This window comes from Dendropsophus ebraccatus, unplaced genomic scaffold (genome assembly GCF_027789765.1).
Source record: "Dendropsophus ebraccatus isolate aDenEbr1 unplaced genomic scaffold, aDenEbr1.pat pat_scaffold_630_ctg1, whole genome shotgun sequence".
Lineage (NCBI taxonomy): Eukaryota > Metazoa > Chordata > Amphibia > Anura > Hylidae > Dendropsophus > Dendropsophus ebraccatus.
In genome coordinates, this window is record NW_027210229.1 from 54687 (window position 1) to 77340 (window position 22654).

The following is a 22654-nucleotide window of genomic DNA, read 5'->3' on the forward strand; positions in this document are numbered from 1 at the left end:
GAGGAAAATCACATGTTTACTATACAAAGCATTTCTCATACCAAAGTATCTCCAGGGTATTATTATTACCACTACGTAGCCATTACTTATTGCATATCCACTGAAGGGACATACCTGCCCTTCAATAAAGGAGAAGTCCGGCCAAAATTTATTTTTGATATGTTGTTACTTATGAAAAGTTATACAAATTTCTAATGTACATTAATTATGGGATTATAAGTAGATGAGGAAGTGTTAGAATTCTCTCAGATCCAGTGACGTCACGACGAAAGGTGTAATTCCTATGGAGTGTCCAGCAGGGGGCGCTCTCTATATAGAAGTCTATGGGACTTTATTGTTTCTATGGATTTCAATGTAATGTAGTGTAGTGTACAGTGCCTTATTGAATAAATACATCTATGGAATACTTTGGGGAGCAAGTGTCCTTGCTCCCCAAAGTATTGCATAAATGTATTCATTCAATACATTAGGATATCACAGTAAGCCCGCCGATCCGCCGCATTCCCACCGCACGCCGGCGGGAGTGCGGCGGGAATGCGGCGGATTGGCATGCGGCGGATCGGCGGGCTTACTGTGATATCCTAATGTATTGAATGAATATATTTATGCAATACTTTGGGGAGCAAGGACACTTGCTCCCCAAAGTATTCCATAGATGTATTCATTCAATAAAGCACTGTACACTACACTACTTTACATTACATAGAAATCCATAGAAGCAATAAAGTCCCATAGACTTCTATATAGAGAGCGCCCCCTGCTGGACACTCCATAGGAATTACACCTTTCGTTGTGATGTCACTGGATCTGAGAGAATTCTAAGACTTCCCGATCTACTAAATTAAGGGAAATAGCCCTATATGTGCATTTCACATAATTAATGTACATTAGAAATTTGTATAACTTTTCATAAGTAACAACATATCAAAAATTAATTTTGGCCGGACTTCTCCTTTAAATGAAGCTTCTCGGTATGGATATCAGACGTGTGACCTTGGACAGCCTCTGTGATTTCGTTTCTTTTACGTCATGCTCATTCATTTTACGTCATTGGCAGACTTTGGTGCCAATGGTGTGAATTGAAATAATGGCAATAATGAACCTTTCCTGTCCGGTCTGAACCGTTCAGTTATGTAGAGGTGACTTGATGGTATGGGAAATATTCTCTTGGCACTTGATGATAGTGTCCGGATTCGGTACCTTCTCCAAATCTGAACTCTTAGCATTTAACTTCCCGTTTCTGGAGAAATTGGATGCCGCCCTAGGAAATCCTGGAAAACCTGGATACAGCAATAGGCCATATCCATGTTTTGCAGGCAGTCCTGGTCTTGCCGCCACATTCACTGGGTGTGGGGAGTTAAAGGGGAACTCTGCATAAGAAAAACTTGTTTTCTATTAAAAGTACATTAAAAGTTATATAGATGTGTCTATACAATGTATTACTGTATCTGAGCGGTTCTGCCACACTGGTAGCTGATAGAAATCCAGGAAGTGAAAAAAAACGGCCACTGTGCCAATTCACATTGTCTCCTGCTCCTTCTGCTCTCCCCCCTTAGGAGACAAATATTTCATGATTCTGTCTCACATTGTGTGTGTTTGCTGAGGACAGGCTGATGATGCAGACAGGAGGCTTGGCTGGATCCCCCAATCCGCTGAGTGATTCACCATCTCTGTCTGGGCTGAAGCAGGTCGAGCACTAATTTTACTGATTGTGATGGGTGGGGGACTGTGATGATCAGCTGAGGGAAAGCATTGCATTCTGGGAACTGATCAACCAGGAAGGACAGAAACACAAAACAGAACAAAAAAAAACCAAACAAATGGATTATTGGTAGTTTCAAAACTGGGATAGACAGGTAAGTAATGCTATATGTTTCTGCAGAAGTTTCATTTTTTTAACCTCTACCTCTAACTTTGGAGAAGTTGCAGAACCCTTTCATGAAGTTTGTTAAACACTACTTTGAATTCACTGATCCTCTGATACCAGTGGATAAATGTTTGCATAGTAGGGTCTTTTTAGGTCTCTTTAGCCTGTGTACAGCTATCTTGCTTGCTTGCAGTTCCTTTACATGGCACAATTAATCGGGTGACTGTTTGTGAAGCCGTTAAATATATTGTTATCTCTATTGAGAGATATGTGTGGCTGGCACCAGTGATTTCACCGGCCACACAAAAGATTATTGGGTGAATGGGGAGAAAGGATATACAAAATAGCTCTCACACCACTTAGGAGAAGTAGTGTTCGCTCAAGTCAGTGTCTCACTCTATTTAGGAGTCTTAGAACACTGACTGGGAATATGCCAAGCCAAAAATCTCAGGAATGACTGCCCATCTACAGACAGCTGTTTCAGGGGTTGTTGCCCCTCTTCAGTGCAGAGCAGGGCGTTGGCTCGCTAGTGACAGGCCTATTGATGTGTGTCAAAGGGATACGAGTTCTCCTTAAGTAGAGTCCGTCAAAAAGACACATGGAGATTTAAGAGAAGTCCAACCAAAATGAAAAATCTGCTGCAGGCAGGGGGGGGGGGGTGCGAAAACATAATGAAGAAGCTCTACTTACCAGTCATAGATCCCACAGACTCAAGTTCTGATGTTGTTACAACCTGGTGACAAGGGCCCACTCAGCCAGGCCATTCCTGAAACTAGAAGCTGGGGGGGGGGGGGAGCACAGGGACCAGTAAGTAGAGTTTCTCAATTATGTTTCTGCAAACCCCTGCCTGCATGCCTGCAGCAGATTTTTCATTTTAGTTGAATTTCTCCTTTAGGCTATGCTCCCACACAGTATTTTTGCTTAGGAGTGGATTGTTCACACACTGTTTAAATTAAGTGGATGTCCGCCATTTAAAGGCAAATAACGTCCGTTATTTAAAAAAAAAAAAAAATCAACAGTGTGTGAACATAGCCTTTCTGTGTTTTTAATCCACTGGCTTTGTTTGAAAAATACTGACCAAAATACTGATTAAAAAAAACCTGTTCCTCTGTTCTGAATGAATGACAGTTCCTAAAAACACCTAATCAACCCGTATAAAAGGACTTTTATTTTAAGGTTGATGCTAAGCAGGTTTCTCCCTATATGGTAGCTGTTTATTCTATGGTAGAGGGACACTTTAAGCATGACAGTGGTCTTGACTGCCATTCTAAGCATTCATAAAAGTAAATATTTTTTTCTCCAGATAATCCCTTAACCCTATATGTCAGAAATTCAATTTAATATGTAACAACTGCAAGCAGCTATCCTGTCCGCATGGCATACACTGTTTAGTAAATTTCCCTTAGTGCTTGCAGTGATCGCTACCACTTTGCCCTGCTGCAGAGTCACTCTGCCCCCTGCTGATAGGATCTGGGAATATTGAGTATAGTTTCTGCCGTTACTAGTTATGTTTCATGGGTTTCCAAATCCTTAGGTTTTCCAGGTTGTCAGTATTTTTGGCAAACTATAGAACAGAGGAGGGAAATATAACAGGATAGGGCTCAAATCTGTGACTTTCTGGCTGGATCAAGAGTTTACACAATGTTTTTTTTGGCCATTAGACGGTCGTCTTTGTCCTCAAAATGACGGGCTTTCACAAACGTCCAAAAAAAGACAGTGTGCGAACATAACCTTATAGTGCAAAATAATCACAAATGGAAGTGTGTGAGGAAGGTGATTGTCGTTAAATCTGCACACCCCAAAGAGAAAGATATTTGCTGCAGATTAACTAGTGACACCTATGGCTGCAGTTTGCTTGGTCAGTGACCATTCTGTATGAGATCTATGGTCTGCTGGATTTAAAGCACCTGCAGCTCAGAACGGAATGTTTCTCACTGCTACAATATCCACATAATAAGTGTCTAACTTATTACTTCACTGTTAATATTTAGCCCAACTTTTTCAATGTTTAGTCACTTGAAGGTGTCCAAATGACTAAAAGACATCTGCCTAGTTTGCAGCTGATTTCTATATTCCTATACGTCCTTACAAAGCCTGCAGTTCCGATGGCCATGCTCTCCGGAGGCAGGACAATCCTCACAATTTAAGATGGCCATTAGGCATGCTTCTGTTGTTTTCTAATGACATTGCATTGTGGGTCTTAAAAGGGTACTCCTGCAAAAAAAAATTTTCTTTTAAATCAAATGATGTCCGAAAGTTATATAGATTTTTAATTTACATGAAAGAATTCACCATTTCCTGCAGGTCATACAGCAGCTGATAAGTACTGGAATGTAGAAGAAAGTCCCGGCACTTCACCAATTCAAATATATGCTTATTTATTATGTGCAAAGCATCACACAGTACAGGAGGACGCGTTTCGGCATATTGCCTTCATCATGAGCTGATGAAGGCAATATGCCGAAACGCGTCCTCCGTTCTCAGCTCATGATGAAGGCAATATGCCGAAACGCGTCCTCCTGTACTGTGTGATGCTTTGCACATAATAAATAAGCATATATTTGAATTGGTGAAGTGCCGGGACTATCTTCTACATTACGTCTGGGACGCCATCCTACCACGAGCACTGCCACCGCAGCAGTGCCGTCTCCACCACTACTTCAGATAAGTACTGGAAGACTGGAGATTTTAAAGTAGAAGTAATTTATAAATATGTATAATTTTCTGACACCAGTTAATAAGAAAGAAAACATTTTTCACTGGAGAGCTCCTTTAAGTCAGGTTTACATATTTGCATTACAGTGATCTGGAGAACCTTGGATAGGAAGGCCAGATTCATTGGCATGTTTATTGTCCCATAGGCTCCCAGAGGAGACCGCACTTGATGGTTACATGACTCTAATCGACGAATATCAGATATTTAAAGCTATATAGTTGCCCTCCTGTGTGATTGTATCATATAAGAAGATGCTGAAGCAACATTCATAGATGAAGCACAACTATGCTGGATGGCAGGACATATGTGATTTGTAATCAGCTTTCTGCCTTAACTCCAAATGAATAGTAGCCAATATTTGTGATTCATCTCATGTGACTGTATCACCAGGCCCAGGCAGAAGCACTGGGGGCGGGCCGACTCACTTGCTCAGTAAGCAAGTGATGATCTATGGCCTTTCCTGAACTGTAAATGAAACTGTTTTCCTAGAGGTGACCCCTTTATGCTAACCATTAACTTGTAGAAATATATATTTTTTTCATTTAGGTGTCCATATTTTTTAAATAGGCACTGTCAACATTCGATCAATTAAGGTCTCACTGCTAAGACCTCCACTGATCAGAAGAACCCGCCAGTAGAAGTGCTCCGCAGAGCGTTTCACTCCCTGAACTGCAGCGATCTCTGTCCAAGTAGAGATGAATAACAATGGGGAAGAGCAGTGCACTACTGCAAGCTGCTCCTTGTTATTCTGACAGCTGGGGTTCTCAGCAGACCCTGACCGATCATCCTGTCATATGTCAGTTTTTTAATGACGGTGCTTTAAAGGGGTTATCCAGCATTAGAAAAACATGGCCATTTTCTTACAGAGACAGCACCTCTCTTGTCTCCAGTTTGGGTGCAGGTTTTAAAACTCAGTTCCATTGAAGTGAATGGAGCTTAATGCCAAACCACACCTGAACTGGAGACAAGATTGGTGCTGTCTCTGGAAGAAAGTGGCCAGTTTTTTCTAATGCTGGATAACCCCTTTAAGTCGCTTAATTTAAAGTTCTTTGTATCTGTCTCTCTCTTGTATCTCTGTAATATCTTAATTAAAAATGTTTGATTAACATAATAATGAATATATGCTCATATCTCTTTTTCTGTTTCTTTTGTAGGAGAGCTACTGACTCAGCCAAGACCAGAAGGAATAAAGGAAATTATCTGCCCTAAAAATGGCAGTGAACGTGTGAATGTTGCGCTGGTGTATCCCCCCACTCCCACAGTGATCAGCCCCTGCTCCAAGTGACCTCCCAATATCCGGCTTCTCTGCTGCAGTATTTGTGAACTATGAAAGCAAAGTTATAAAGGAGGGAAAATGTAAAAATGAGACAATCAGAGCCCTCAGAATATATATCAAAGGGATATGGCAACATTTTGGAATGCAGCAAAGGCGCACACAACTCTTGTTATCTGACAGGCACTAGATTTACTTCAAAGCTTTAAGGTAACAAGATACCTCGGAGATGACCGTAAAGGGGTGGTCTGGGGATTTTAAAAAATCAGGCACGGCTGAAATAACTCTTTACTATTTTTGTAATTCCCTTCCTTTACACTAGAGGTGCTGATTACAGACTTTAGGCTGTATTCACTCACCGTCTAAAGTCATGATATAACAAGAAATAATTTTTTTTTTTCGGAAACAACAGCTGTTATTCTTATAATAAAAGTCACGATTTGCCATTAAATGACGGTCGTACAATAAGTCATTTTGTCAGTGTGTGAACATAGCCTATTCTGTTTTCTGTGTTCTACGTATACTAGTAAGCACAGAGGTATATGGCAGCCTGTATTCTGTGCTTTACATAAGTACAGAGGTATATGGCAGCCTGTATTCTGTGCTCTATATATACTAATATGCACAGAGGTATATGGCAGCCTGTATTGTGTGCTGTACAGATGCTAATATACACAGAGGGATATGGCAGCCTGTCTTCTGTGCTCTATATATACTAATTTTGCACAGAGGTATATGGCAGCCTGTATTCTGTGCACTACAGATGCCAATATGCACAGAGGTATATGGCAGCCTGTATTCCATGCACTACATACAGTATACTAATATGCACAAAGATATATGGCAGCATGTATCCTGTGTGTTACAGATGCTAATATGCACAGAGGTATATGGCAGCCTGTATTCTGTGCTGTACAGATACTAATATTCACAGGGGTATATGGCAGCCTGTATTTTGTGCTCTACATATACTAATATGCACAGAGGTATATGGCAGCCTGTATTCTGTGCACTACAGATGCTAATATGCACAGAGGCATATAGCAGCCAGTCTTCTGTGCGCTACATATATTAATATGCACAGCATATTATGTACTAACCTGCTCACTACTACCGCTGTACTACCTGCTGACTGTACTACCACCTACTGCACACTGTCTTACTGCCTTACTGTTATAGGAAAAGTAGCAATGAAATGTGAATTGCAGTTTTACTTTCTTACCTAATAGCTGTCTTTATTGTTTGTTTGTTTTTTTTACAGGAAATATGAAGAACTTATTAATTTATTGCTGCATATGGTTTATGGGCAGAAGCGGATGCACTGCGTCCCTGGACACAACGTGAACTTTATTTTTCTTACTGAGTTTTTTTTTTTCCTTAATTAAGTATGAACTTTTATGGACTATAAAGATTGTTATTGGTATTGGGTAATGTGCTTACTCCACTGTATAGATATCTTTAAGCTGTTATATATCACAGGAGACAGTTGTGGGAATTAAATGGCTATGTTAATGGCTTCTCAGGGATTTGCTTGCCATGCACTTATAAGCCATAACATGTAACGTTGTAGTATTGTGATGGTATGCTCTTTAAATGTCAAGAAAAAAAAAAATATCCACTAAAGTTCACCGGTATTTGACTTGAACAAAATATCATAGTTCTTTTTTTAAATATTCAGAACAAAAAGCACATTAAAATTTATACATCTCACAAATCTGTTTGATTGTGGTAATAATGTGCAATGTCTGCATCCTAGCGGAATGTTTATAGCCACCAAAGGTGTGACAGGTGAGACTAACAAAGCCAACTGTACTACAGCTGAACATGCATTTGAGATATGTTTATAGGGACCTCGGACTGTCCACTTTAAGTAGAAGGAGGATCAGGAATATTTAATACTGAACATTTCATAAATTGTTTCCATGTCTAGATGTGGCCAGATTAAAGGGGTACTCCGGTGAAAAAAAAATTATTTTAAATCAACTGGTGTCAGAAAGTTAAACAGATTTGTAATTTACTTCTATTTAAGAATTTTCTGTCTTCCAGTACTTATGAGCTGCTGTATGTCCTACAGGAAGTGGTGTATTCTTTCCAGTCTGACACAGTGCTCTCTGCTGCCACCTCTGTCCATGTAAGGAACTGTCCAGAGCAGTAGAGGTTTTCTGTGAAGATTTACTACTGCGCTGGACAGTTCCGGACATGGACAGAGGTGGCAGCAGAGAGTACTGTGGCAGACTAGAAAGAATATACCACTTCCTGCAGGACATACAGCAGCTGATGAGTACTGCAAGACTTAAGGTTAAGTTACAAATCTATATACTTTTTTGATGCCAGTTAATTTAAAAGAAAAAACATTCTCCAGAGTACCCCTATAATTGTTATACAATAGAATACAGTTGGTATGTACACTGGTGTAGCATTGTGGCTTGTCTGCTTCTTGCTGGGAACTGGTAATTTAACCTGTCCTTATTTAAGTGTGGCCTTTTCTGTGTTTTAATTAAATTTGATCCAGTTGTCTGTAAAAATAGATATAAGGATATCTGACTTGGTCAGAGCTCAGGTTCCTTGAAACAGTGTTCCTATCCATAGCTCCCTATGCATATTATGGTTTGCTACTAGAGATGAGCGAACCTCCAGCATGCTCGAGTCCATCCGAAACCGAACTTTCGGCATTTGATTAGCGGTGGCTGCTGAAGTTGGATAAAGCCCTAATGCTATGTGGAAATCATGGATATAGTCATTGGCTGTATCCATGTTTTCCAGACAACCTTAGAGCTTTATCCAAGTTCAGCAGCCCCAGCTAATCAAATGCCGATCGTTCGGGTTTGGATGAAGTCGAACCCGAGCCCGGTTCGCTCATCTCTATTTGCTACATATACAGCTTTTGACCACTGCCACTAGAAGGAGCAAATGATCTTGATTCACACAGTTTGCTTCCAGATTGGGTGTAAATAGTGTTGAGTGGATCTGTCCAAATTTTCGGGTTCATCAACGATATTGGAACCTAAACACTCGCCATTTGATTCCCAGCAGCTGCAGAAGCTTGATGCTGCTATAGGGAGTCATAGGCTGTATTTTTTGTAATTAATTTGAAAACCAAGTATAAAGGGTCAAGTAGGGGTAAAAAAGTATAACTAATGAAGTATTTACAACACTAGCTTTCTCCTTGTTCCCCGCTCTCTGTCTGTGCTATTACACTCACACACATCGTGTGGGTGTTCCATGGGGGGCAGCAGGAGGGGCTGTCCGGATGTTCCTTAGGTGGTCCAGACAACAGTATAAATGCCAGACAACAGTATAAAGACTGGCTATTAGATAGTATGGCAATGCAAGAGGCTGCACAAGTGAGTCAGGAAAACGGGATGGGATTGGTGTGGGGGGCCACGTTCATTGCACCACTACTACTCTCAATAAAAATGTGCAAAATAGTCCCTTAAGTGTAAATATTTTACTTTTTTTTAACTTTTGCACAGTAAGTTTTCTAGGAGTAAGCATCCTTTTTTGGTATGGTTTAACCTGCCGTGGGAGAAAGAAATGCATTAAAGAAAATGGTGAAAAAACTGATTGAGTTTTCCTAAAGAGAAGATTAGTATTTCCACAGGGGCAGACAGTGACTGATCTGCATATACATGCACCAGCCAATGTCCATAATGCAAAGGTGAAGGGAGCAGAAGGATACAATGCTGCCCATGTGTACTAAGGATTCATTTGTTTTTGAGGAGATATTAACCTTGATCACTCTTTTGCTCAGTTTGTTTTTCAACGAAAAACAAGAGTGGTTTAAAAACACAGAAACTGTGCAGATCTTTCCATTATATTCTTGCCCTTTCAGTCCCACTCCTGATTTTGGTTGAAAAAAGACTGACTAAAATACTGACAAAAATGCTATGTGTGAACATAGCCTTGAAGTGATTTGCAGTGGTGCCTTGGATTACAAGTATAATTTGTTCCAGGACCGTGCTTGTAATCCAAATCACTCTTAAACCAAAGCAGAAATCATTGAAATGCAGACAATTGGTTCCAGACCTCAAAAATCATGATATTTTATTCTAAATAGCATATAAAATAAATGAAACAAACAAGAAACAGATGAATATGTCATATTATAAGTTACTTTACAGTACAGCAATCAGCATGTGGTGTATAATGTATATTAAGGGCATAAACCTGAAAAAGCAGCAGCAGTTTGTAGATACAGGATGGAGGTACAGATCCCCATAATGCAGTAGCGTAGTACAACAAGCTAGAATAGAGATGCAGGGCTGCTGTCAGAGGTCTGTGTGATCACATGACAGCAATGGAGAAGGGGTGTGTGTTCAGCATGGACCAATCAGGAAGTGAGAATCACAGAGCTGTGCAGGAGGACAGTAACAGAAACTTTTCTATACAGAAGTGTGAATGGCTAAGTTTAAGTGCAGGCACATTAAAGCAGGAATGGAGAGGATGGGGAACACAAGACCTGACAGAGACTGTAGTTCTACTTTCTGTTGGCTTGCATTCCACCCATGTCCCAAGGGTGCCAGTTGTAGGCTTATTCAGCCCAGGAGAGGCCATTGCTAGTGTGAAATGCTAGAGTAGGGACCATGTCTCGAGGACGCCTTAACGACATGGTACACTCTGTTTGATCATATAGTTTGCTAAGATCCTCACTTTTTAATATCTACAGAGCAGGTGTTTACCGTGTGTACGCTGGGAGGAGTATATACGCTGAGCCCCTGCACCTGTCGGTTGCTGTTGCACCTTCTGTTTTTTTGTCAGAGACTGTAATTCATCATCAGGGATGATCATTATAGACAGCAGTCATCGGCAAATATTGGACATCTTTTTGACAGCTGCAAAATCCCGTAGTGTGAACTGAGTCCCTAGAACAGCATCCATTTTCTGCACTAATCAAATGCTGCATGATCGGGTTTGTATGAACCTTAGTGTGCTCGAGGTTCGCTCATCTCTAAAGTAGAATATACACAAAACACGGGATGGGGTCAAACAAGGCAGCTGTGTCAGCACAGTTTGTGGGTTTTTGCAAAAAAAAAAAAAAAAATATATATATATATATATACATACACAGTATATATATATATATATATATATATATATATATATATATATATATATATATATATATATATTACATATGGCCATAAACTTCTAGTTAAAAGACAACCTGCACTGTCGCTGTACTAGCTGTGCTGACAATGACAGGCTGTATTAGGAATGAACCCTCCTAAAAACAACACTTGGTTGTCTGTTTGTTTTTTTGTCATAAATTTGTAAAAAAAAATAAAAAAAAAATTCAGGAACACACTTGCAGAACTATAGGAAAAAGATGCTCCTGGGGATTGTAGGCATGTACGAATACAGACAGGTCAGGACAGTCCACATGGCTAGGTTCACACCAGCTTTTGACTCTCCGGCACAATTCTGTTTCTAATTTCTATTCTGATCCCAGAGAAAGGGAATCTAGCGGATCCGTCCCCTCTTTCCATTAATTTCAATATGTATTTATTATGATCTGCACTAGACAGAAATGGCTGCACATCGCACCCATGGTTGATATGAAAGCTTGTTCAGCTACATTAAAAACCAACATCAGAAGTTAGTATATAATTTGATCAAACCATATTGCTTCATGTACCAACGTGCAGGCCTCTGATACACATGAGTCCCTAACCAAACGACACTGTGCCAGTCAGTGAGCGCAAACCCCGCAAAGCGTGCACAAACTGGCAAGGGGGACCACGGAATGGCCCTGCAACCCCAATGTCACACCACCAAACCCCAAGGGCCACGCAAACCCCGCAGGCACTGTCAGCGAAGAAAGCTACCATCAAGCAACACACGTGTGAACAAGCTGTTACCTCTCACCATTGCTCCTGCAGGTAGAATGGGAGAATCAACGGAGGTACTTACCATATGTACACAGGTGCTTCCTGCTAATTTGGATCACATGGGTCTTACAAAGGACAAGTGCTATCCACAATGAAAAAAAGGGACAGAATACATAAAATATGCACAAGCCTAAAAGGACAGAAATGGCTGCACATCGCACCCATGGTTGACAGGAAAGCTTCTTCAGCTACATTAAAAATCAACATCAGAAGTTAGTATATAATTTGATCAAACCATATTGCCTCATGTACCATGGGTAGGTCTCTGATACACGAGTTCCTAACCAAACAACACTGTTCCGGTCAGTGGGCGCAAAGCATAGCCTGCTGGGTTTGGGGGGGCTCTTGGGGGTTTGTTCCTGTGACATTGGGGTTGCAGGGCCATTCTATGGCCTCGCTGACTGACACAGTGAGGAGTTAGTGTAGGGACTCATGTGAACCAGGAGACCTGCATGTGGTACATGAGGCAATATGGTTTGATCAAATTATATACCAACATCCTGGAGTTGGTTTTTAAATGTAGCCGAGAGGCATTAGTGTCAGCCATAGGTGTGATGTGCAGCAGCTCCTTTCTCTTTTTGTCTGTATTTATTATGAACTGTTTTCATCAAATCCGTCAGTGATCCATTTTTTTGGGATGGACATAAAATTTGTTCATGCACCATATTTTCTTCTTCCAAAAAAATAGCAAACAGAATGCGCATATATCCTTTTATTATTGCGTTATAGTTAAAGAAGGTATTTCCATTCATGTCCGTGTGCAAATTGTTTGTCAACAACAAATATGTGACGAAAAAAAGTCTCCTGAGTACTTCAAGATGGTAAGTGGTAAAAGGCTGGGGAGGGGAAGTGCACTTTTTTGCTGGATTATTGGAATACTGTCGGTGATCCACCTCGTTATCAGGGGTGCCCCAACAACGGTGCAGTTCCTGTTACAAGTTCAGTGTTATGGTTAGTATGGCAAAGCCAGTCTGACAAGACACAGACAGTGAGCCCTAAGCTGACCCCACCCACTGTCCCTGCCTACTTGCCACAGAGTCGGTCCCTACACTGAGTGGGTGCGACACACAAAGCACGGACAGACAAACAAACACAATGAGAGGTGTCAGACAAACCAGGTCAGCAACAGACAGGTGGCGTAGTACAAAAAAAGCAAACAGGAGAATAGTCGAGGTCAGATGCAGAAGGTCCGGAATACAGAGATCAGAGTAACTAAACAGGGAGCTGAGCAGGGGAGTGAACTCTAATAGTCAACAGGGAAGAAAGAAACTTGCTGCTTTTTATTTAGGATCAGAGACTGGGTCCAGCAGATGACTGGACCAGCCCTGATCCCAGCAGCAAGTTCAGCTGAGAAGATCAAGCAGATCAATAACCAATGCACTGCCAGGAGTCTGCCAGGAAAAGCGGGTGTGGCTGGCAAATACAACACAATTCAGACTGAATTCACAATGCAAAAAAAAAAAACACAGACAAACTCAGCGCTTCCTTGACCGCCCAGCATGGACCGAGGAGCGCAAAGTCATATTCCTAACATTCAGAGGAGAAAATCTAAAACACCTGGTGACCAAAAACAAAACGCACAAAAACAAACACTATGAGCTATTTACAATTATTAGTATGATCACAAAAAATTCCCAATATTCCTAATGTTCCTACGCGTTTCCACCGTCCAATATCCACAGGTTCATCAGGGAGCTACTGGTATCTGATCACAGTTTAAGGCTATTGTCATGATCGCACCTGAAAAGGCATCAGTGCCACCCTCTGCTACGAAGATTCGACCTCTGCGCCAAAGACTGCGATTTTGGCCATAATCTTCCATTTATTCTGTGTTTTGTTGACAGCTGGTCCCTCCTATCATGTTCTGGACTTGGTTCCTGGTGTCCTATTTAAGATTTCTGTTTCTGCCTGTGCCTTGCCGGTTATTGAGCTTGTCTCTGCCTGGTTCTGTTTCTCTTGCTCTGTTTATTCTGACCCCTTTGCCTGTGTTTCTGACCATTCCTGCTAGCTGCCTGCCCCTGACCATATTGCCTGTTTATTGACCTTGCTTTTGGATTGTGATTCTGTACTGTGTTGCCCGATTCTCGTGACCCGGACTGTGGACTATTCTTTATTGTGTTTTGTCTGTCTTGTCTTTGTGTCCCACCTAGCCAGTGCAGGGACCGCCGCCCAGTTGCTCGCCGCCATCTTAGGGTGGATTGTGGCAAATAGGTAGAGGACAGTGGGCGGGGCTAAGCTTAGGGCTCACTGTCTTGTATTGTCCTGCTGTCCGGTTCCTGACAGCTATGTTCACACTACGTAAAAGATGGCAACAACGGCCGTACTTTTGCTATGGAATTCCTGGCCGGAGCGTATACACATCGTATACACTCCGGCCGGGATCCCGTGTTGCTCCGCAAAGAACTGGTGTCAGTTTTCTGAGGCCATAATTTAGTGAATTGCGGCGGTAGGAAACCCTGTCAGTTCACACAATGAAGCGAGCAGCTCCGGCCACTTGCTTCATTGTGCGCTATGGGAAGTTCTGATGCGGGCGCATGCTGATGCACCCGCTTCAGAACACTATGGCCAGAAAGATCATCCGGCCGGTACTGCAGTATCGGCCGGGATGATCTTGGCAGAGACTGGCTGTTCCGAGACCCGGCCGGGTCACAGAATGGCCGGTCTCAGGGGCGTAACTACCACTATAGCAGCCATAGCGGCTGCTATAGGGCCTGCCGCATCAGGGGGCCCCATGGCCTGCTCCTGCAATACACTGGGCCCCCTGAGCCGTCATCATTTGCAGCACCTGGTGGCCCTGCTGGTCTCCTGGGTTTTGCAAATGTCCCTTTAACTGCAAGCACTCCTGACCAGAGCTAGCAGTTATGTAGTTATGACTTCACTTGACCGTTTAGTGGTCAGTCGGGGGGAGGGCCCAATCAAAAGTTTGCTATGGGGCCCACGCGCCCAGCCATTTCTAGTTACGCCCCTGGCTGGTCTAATACATAGTGTGTACATAGCCTAAAACAGAATATGGATTCAAAAAGGGATAGATGGAAGTTCGAACCCAGTGCTATGAAACACACAAAAATAGTCAGCATTTTTGTTAAGTAATTAAATCTCAAAAATATCAGTAGAATATATGTACAAAGTACTATATGTAGATCTGTGATATTGAAGGCCCATGGACGAACTGCCCTTAACAGATAACAATCTATCACATATTCACCCAAATAGTAAGGGCCCTATTACACCAACAAATTATCTGATAGATTTTTTTGAGCCAAAACCAGGAATGGACTGTAAACAGAGAACAGGTCATAAAGGAAAGACTGAGATTTCTCCTCTTTTTAAATTTATTCCTGGCTTTGACTTAAAAAATTTGTTGGATAATCTGTTGGTGTTATAGGGTCCTAACACTAGAATCTTACAGAAGAATGTAATGGCCTCTGTGACAATCCACATTGTCTCCTGCTCCTTCTGCTATCCCCCCCCTAGGAGACAAATCTTCCATGCTTCTGTCTCACATTGTGTGTGTTTGCTGATGATGTAGACAGGGGCAAGGCGTGATGTCACAGGAGGCTTGGCTGGATCCCCCCTAAACAAATGGATTTTGGTAGTTTCAAAACTGGGATAGACAGGTAAGTAATGCTGTATGCTTCTGCAGAAGTTTCATTTTTTTAACCTCTACCTGGAGTTCCTCTTAAAGATTAGTTGCATATTATGTTATACACCATGATTAGGGCTCTTAACAGAATGTTCACTAGTTAGACAAAAAGTAGCAAAAAGAACACCATAAGGATAAAGAGGCTGGGGGCATGCAAAAACAATGAGCTCAGAGCATGTCACAGCATAATATAGGATACATTAATGATGAATCAGATACTCATCCATTTAGATGATACTGCCTGATGGAAGTCCCCCAGCAGGTGCAGGAGCCGATGTCCCTGGATGCAAACAGGAGCGCCTATAGTCGCGCCCTCATCTGGAGCTGCTCCATTCTTCCCCTGTCTTCTTCGGTGCTGATTGATGCCTTACGATATTGAATGTTATGTTTCGTTCACTCACAGCATTTAATGCAAGTTTAATTATCGTCAATTAGCGTTATTTTGCCACAAATTTGTGGCAAAAATATCAATAGTTTATCACAAATTCTGCAGTTCGTAGCAAAACGGTCACTGTGCTCAGTTTAACACCACCAACACATACTGACTAATACCACCACACACTGACTAATACCACCGCACACTGACTAATACCACCACACACTGACTAATACCACCACACACTGACTAATACCACCGCATACTGACTAATACCACCGCATACTGACTAATACAACCGCATACTGACTAATACAACCACATACTGACTAATACCACCGCATACTGACTAATACCACCGCATACTGACTAATACCACCACATACTGACTAATGCCACCACATACTGACTAATACAACCGCATACTGACTAATACCACCACATACTGACTAATACCACCGCATACTGACTAATACCACCGCATAATGACTAATGTCACGCAGCTCCACACAGGTTCTGTACACCATATACATTACAGTGCAGTTACATCAGGTGACTCACAGGGGACGTCTTCTCTGATCAGAGTTCTTCCCTTTTCATTTTCTTCTCCATCTGCCCTGGGCCGTTTTGAGAACTTCTCCGAGCCACGAATCCACAGAATCTGCCAGACAGACATATTAGGCTCCTCACTCTGACACCATCCTCATCTCTATACTAACTGCACATCTGTATGGCCCCTTTACACCCTCATTTAGTGGGTAGGCTGACTCTATGTGACCCCCTTATTGTATATGTATCCCTCTATGTAGCCCCCTTATAGATGGCCCCCTCTCTCTTATCCCCCCTCTCTTATAGATGGCCCCCTCTCTCTCCCCCTCCTGTATAGAAGCCCCCCTCTCTTTCCCCCCTTCCCTTATAGATGGCCCCCTCTCCTCCTTCCCTTATAGATGGCCCCCCTCTCTCCCCCCTTCCTTATAGATGGCCCCCTCTCTTCTCCCCCTCCCTTATAGATGCCCCCTTCTGTTATAGATGGTCCCCCTCTCTTTTCTCCCCCCTCCTTTATAGATGGGCCCCTCTCTCTTCTCCCCCCTCCTTTATAGATGGCCCCCTCTCTCTTCTCCCCCCTCCTTTATAGATGGCCCCCTCTGTTATATATGGCCCCCTCTCTCTTCTCCCTCCTCCTTTATAGATGGCCCCCTCTCTCTTCTCCCCCCTCCTTTATAGATGCCCCCCCTCTCTCTTCTCCCCCCTCCTTTATAGATGGCCCTCCTCTCTCTTCTCCCCCCTCCTTTATAGATGGCCCCCTCTCTCTTCTCCCCCCTCCTTTATAGATGGCCCCCTCTGTTATATATGCCCCCCCTCTCTCTTCTCCCCCCTCCTTTATAGATGGCCTCCTCTCTCTTCTCCCCCCTCCTTTATAGATGGCCCCCCTCTCTCTTCTCCCCCCGGTCACTGCAGCCCGCTGTTACCTCCTTTACCGCAGCTCGCTCCTGTGGCCTCCTGTCACCGAAGCCCGCCTCTGCCCGCTCCGGTCACCGCAGCCCGCTCAGTCCGCCTTCTGTCACCGGATCACAGCCTCTGCCCGCTTCAGTCACCGCAGCCTGCTCGGCCCGCCCCCTGGCGTGTGACGCTAAACCAATTAACGTGGAGCAGCGTGGGGCCGCGGTGCACGTAACGCGCCCCACACTGCTCCACGTTGATTGGATTAGCGGAGCACGTCAGGGGCGGGCCGAGCGGGCTGCAGTGACCGGAGCGGGCAGAGGCTGTGATCCGGTGACAGGAGGCGGGCCGAGCGGGCTGCGGTCACCGGCAGAAGCGGACCGGGAAGAGAAACGGGCCGCGGCGGTGATTTATTTATTTATTTTTTATGCAGCCCGGGCGGCCCACGGACTGGCCAAACCAGCGGGCATTTGCCCGGCTTCCTAGATTACCAGTCCGGGCCTGGATTACGCCGTACGCCTAAAGAATGAACCAGTAGAATGGAGTCTATGGCACAGGCGGAGATGCATGCAGCAGTAAGTAGCGGGTGATCTGCCCGGGTTCTTTAGTGTGCACATACCCTTACAAGGCAAGTCTCATACTAAAAATTTAAAATTACATGCTATATGTCGTCCCTTGCAAAACGTGTTATCTACACTCCTTGACACACCAACGTCTTTCGTACGTCTCCTTCATTCACTACCAGGCCTGGACTGACAACCTGGCAACCCGGGCAAATGCTTAGTGGGCTGTCCAGATTGCCAGTTTGGGGGGTCGCCAGGGCTGCAATGCTCATGCTGAAGTTTGAATGGCAGCGCCGCGGCCTCCTGCCGCCGCGCTGCTAATCGAAGGCTAAGAGCCGCTGCTGGACTAGGGGGGGGCCGCAGCGCTGCCATTCAAACTTCAGTACAGAAACATACATGTCCTGCTTCCCAGCCTCTCTCATCTCCCGGCGCCGGATGTCTCTGCAGCCTCTATCCTTCTGTGTGTGAGCGCTTTCAAGACGTACACATGCAGAAGTATAGAGGCTGCAGAGACATCCGGCGCCGGGAGATGAGAAAGGCTGGGGAGCAGGACATGTACGTTCCTGTACTGAAGTTTAATGGCAGCGTCGTGGCCTCCCAATGACGGCCACCGCGGGGCTGCAGCTGTGAGCTTCTGGCCTGTATGACACAGCGTGTCTGTGCCGGAAGCTCACCCCAGCCCCGAAGCTGCTCCCCCTGCCGCCCGACTGCTCCCCCTGCCCCACGGTTTCTCCCCTGCCCCCTGGATCTCTCCTACCCCCCCAGCTGCTCTCCCTGCCCCCCGGCTTCTCCCCTGACCGCCCAGCTGCTCCCCCTGCCCCCCCGGCTTCTCCCTTGCCCCCCCGGCTTCTCCCCTGCCCTCCCAGCTGCTCCCCCTGCCCCCCCCCCAGCTTCTCCCTTACCTCCCAGCTACTCCTCCTGCCCCCCAGATTCTCCCCTGCCCCCCAGCTGCTTCCCCTGCCCCCCAGCTGCTCCTGTGCCCCCGTGCCCCCTAGCTTCTCCGTTGCTCCCCCTGCCCCCCAGCTTCTCCCCTGCCCCTCAGCTTCTCCCCCTGTCACCCCAGCTGCTCCCCTTCCCCCTGTCACCCCACTGTACTGCACTGCAATCACTTTTATAGCGTGCAGAGCCTGTATACCATTGGTGTCTAAATGGGTTAGTGTATTGTTTGTGGTAGTGTACTGACACAGCCCCGCGGTCACTACAGTACACCAGCGCAAACTTTTAAACTCTGACCCAACTACAACAGCTGCAGGCACTACAACTCCCATCATATCCCGAGGGCTGCAGACTGTAAGTAAATGCTGGGAGTTGTAGTGCCTGCAGCTGTTGTAGTTGGGTCCTAGGTGCATCATACACTGGATGCTTTGTGGCATATAAGAATACATAGATCTGTGGGGGCTCAGTGTAGGGAAGTGACCCCAGAACATCACTAATAGGGGACAGAACAAAAACATCTCCCCCTATCCCCTATTAGTGATGTCCTGGGGTCACTTCCCTGCACTGAGCCCCCACAGATCTATGTATTTTTATATGCCACAAAGCATCCAGTGTATGATGCACCTAGGACCCAACTACAACAGCTGCAGGCACTACAACTCCCAGCGTGTACTGACAGTCTGCAGCCCTCAGGATATGCTGGGAGGTGTAGTACAGTAGTACCATCCCCTGATAACTGCCGCTGTAGACAGATGTATTGCTGGACCTTTAGGGCTGATGGTTGTCACCCACAGATTGCAGCCACCAGGAGACTCTGCACACAGTGATTTATTAAAGGGTTGTCCTCTCAGAGACTACAACTCCCAGCATGCCCTGAGAGCTTTATAAATGGAGGGTTCTCTGAGAGTTTTAGTTAGACTGAAAAAGGGATTTGTCACAGATACAGATGAATCCAAGGAAGGAGCACGTCAGCATGTCGTGTCTCACTGGTTCTATATTGGTGGGCTCCAAGGATTATTTCCTCTGGGGGGCCCCAGTTACCCCAGTCCGACACTGGACAGAAGTGGTCCCCAAACTAAGACGTCCCCCGGCCTCCTTCCTTCCTCCATCACGTCTGTTTGATGAGAACAGCGGGCGCCAAGCAGTGGCACCCAGCTCCCAGTACTACTGAGTGGAGCCCAGTAGTACTGGGTGCTGGCCTGCCAGCTGTGCCAGGGTATATACCATGCCTGTAACCTCCCATGGACATGCCTGTAACCTGCCGGCGCATGGACACCCTTCAGAACCCTATGAGATCATCTGGAATTCTGGATGTGCTGCTTGCCAGCCTGGGCCAGTGCCGGCGTGCTGTGCCTGGCTCTTTAAGGGTGCCATCACACATACCGTATAACAGCGAATATCACACTGCAAGTTCCACAGCAAAATACGCTGAAATGTTCTGTGGTGTCATTCCCTATGGCTCTACATAGGGAATGACACTAAAGAGTATCGCTCATCTCTAGTGAAGTTCGCCTAAATGTATGCACTCCTAATCAGGAGACAGAAAATCTTCACATCTTTTTAGGAAACCAGTGTTTGCCATTTTAATTCACCATGGTGCTGTGACACCATTGATTCTGCAAGTCCCGATGACATCTAAAGTTTTTTTTATTATGACAGGTACTTTATCAGTGCTACTTTATTTCGTATGTAATTGTGTTGTGGTTTTAGTTCCTAAGAATGTCCTTGGGAATTGCAGTTTAATAATGCCCCCTCTAGTGGTAATATACAATAAGACAGGGAAAATGTCCAGTCAAACAGTAAAATAAAAGCTACATATGGTCATGATTTTGAATGAAAATAAAACAAAGTGTAAAAAAAAGAAGGGAAAAATGTATATATATACAGTGGTACCTTGGTTTAAGAGTAACTTGGTTTAAGAGCGTTTTGATATAAGAGCTCACAGTTTTTCAAAATTATGACTTGGTTTAAGAGCATTGCTTTGGTTTAAGAGCTCCTTGTACTGTGGGAGCGCGCATGGAGGGGGGGCATGGTCTGCATAGCGGGGTCTATAGCACTGTACTCTGACCCAGAAGGTCTTCCTCATCTTCCAAATCATACCAGATCCACATCAGGCTGGGGCTTGCATCAGGGGACAGGACTGTGTAGGTAATCTCTCCATAGCTGTAACCCCTCTCTCCCCAGACAGAGAGCGCTGCTATACTGTGCCCTTATCTGCCCTGCTCATTCCTTCATGCTCCCTACAGTCTGTCAGTCCTTGTGTTTCCTATCCTCTCCATTACTGTACAGTAACCTATAATATCACATATTCTGCTGTTTCTGAATGTTTGTTTCATTAATTTTACATGTTATTCAGAATAATAAATCATTATTTTTGGAGTGTGGAACCAATTGTCTGCATTTCTGTGATTTCTTATGGGAAAATTTGCTTTGGTTTAAGAGTGGATTTGGATTACAAGCACGGTCCCGGAACGAATTATGCTCGTAATCCAAGGCACCACTGTATGTATATATATATATATATATATATATATATATATATATATCCAAAGCAGATGTTAAATCATGAGCATGTTCATTATTTGGACGGTTGTAATCAGTTACAGCTGTTATTCTATATGGTGTGTGCACTGCCATCCAGTTTCCCATTGACTTCAATTGAGCACATTATTATATTGAAAATACAGCAGTATTTCTACTTTAAAATACATCCGTATTTTTACCTCAATATTACGACCATATTTTATCTTTATTTTATAGTGTGTGAACATAGCCTAAAAGTTGTACCACAGGAATGGTACCAATAAAAACTGCCATGATTAACCCCTTGCCTCCGCAGCCTGTTTTGGCCTTAGTGCCCAGGGCCTTTTTTTCAAATCTGACCTGTCTCTCTTTATGCAGTTATAACTCTATGTAGTTATAACTTTACTATCGCGTAAAAATGTGAAAAATTTACAATTCTTTATATTCAAAATTCTCTTTTTTTTCTAAGAAAAATAGTCATACCACATAAACTAATTATAAATGCAACATCTACAACATGTCTACTTAATGTTGACATAATTTTCAGGAAAATTTCAAATTCTGATTTTTTTAGGGACTTTTTTTTTTTGCGGTATTCTGCTATCAGACCCCTAGAATTTGAATGGAGCCAGGTAAGTTCAATGCACCATGAACCCAGATATGCACCTGGCAGCAAGGTATGTCCTATCAAGCCAGATATGCCCCTAGCCAGGTATGCTCCCTGAAGCCAGATATGTTCCCGACAGCCCTTATGCTGCCTGTAGCTAGATATGCCCCTTTCCCTTAAAGCCAGATATGTGCCATGGAGCCAGATGTGCCCCTAGCTAAATATTCCTCCTTAAGCTAGATATACCCCTAGCCAGATATGTCCCCTGAAGTCAGATATGCTGCCTGTAGCTAGATATGTCTCTTTCTGCTAGCTATCCCACCTGGAACCAGATATGTTTCTTGATGCCAGGTATGTCCCCTGCAGCTGCATATGCCTCTTTCTGCCAGATATGTCCCATGGAACTGGATATTTCCCCCTGCAGCCAGAAACCATCCCCCATGTAAGCAGATATCTTACCCCCATGCAGCCAAATACATCACATTTTTGCAGCCATGTAGTCAGATATAGCAAGGTACGTCCCCATGTAGCCAGATACCTCCCCCAATATAGCCAGAAACTTCCTCCCATGTAGACGAATCTGGTGTTATCTTCTAGTATACTACTCGGGCAGTGATGGTAGTATAGTGACTCCAGTGCTAATCCAGCACACAGGTGTGATGTTGGTACCTGATTTAGTGTGGCCGGCCTCTAGTGTTCCCCAAATGGTCAATAACCTGACGGATTGTTATGGGTCCCTTGGGCTCTTTTCACGGTAGTCTTGAGTGGCAATTCACCCACTATCATTACCGCCACCCACAGAAAGGGAAAAACGACCCAAGG

General features: G+C 44.1%; 1 protein-coding gene across 1 annotated transcript in view; it reads left to right on the forward strand.

Moving 5' to 3' along the window:
- LOC138778112 (malignant fibrous histiocytoma-amplified sequence 1 homolog) overlaps nt 1-7859 on the forward strand; it is a 53606-nt gene extending 45747 nt beyond the window's left edge. Inside the window, 2 exon segments of the mRNA XM_069956368.1 lie at nt 5738-6066; nt 7118-7859. Coding sequence (XP_069812469.1) covers nt 5738-5868 — 131 coding nt within the window. The 3' untranslated portion in view covers nt 5869-6066; nt 7118-7859.
- The last annotated feature ends 14795 nt before the right edge of the window (nt 7860-22654 follow it).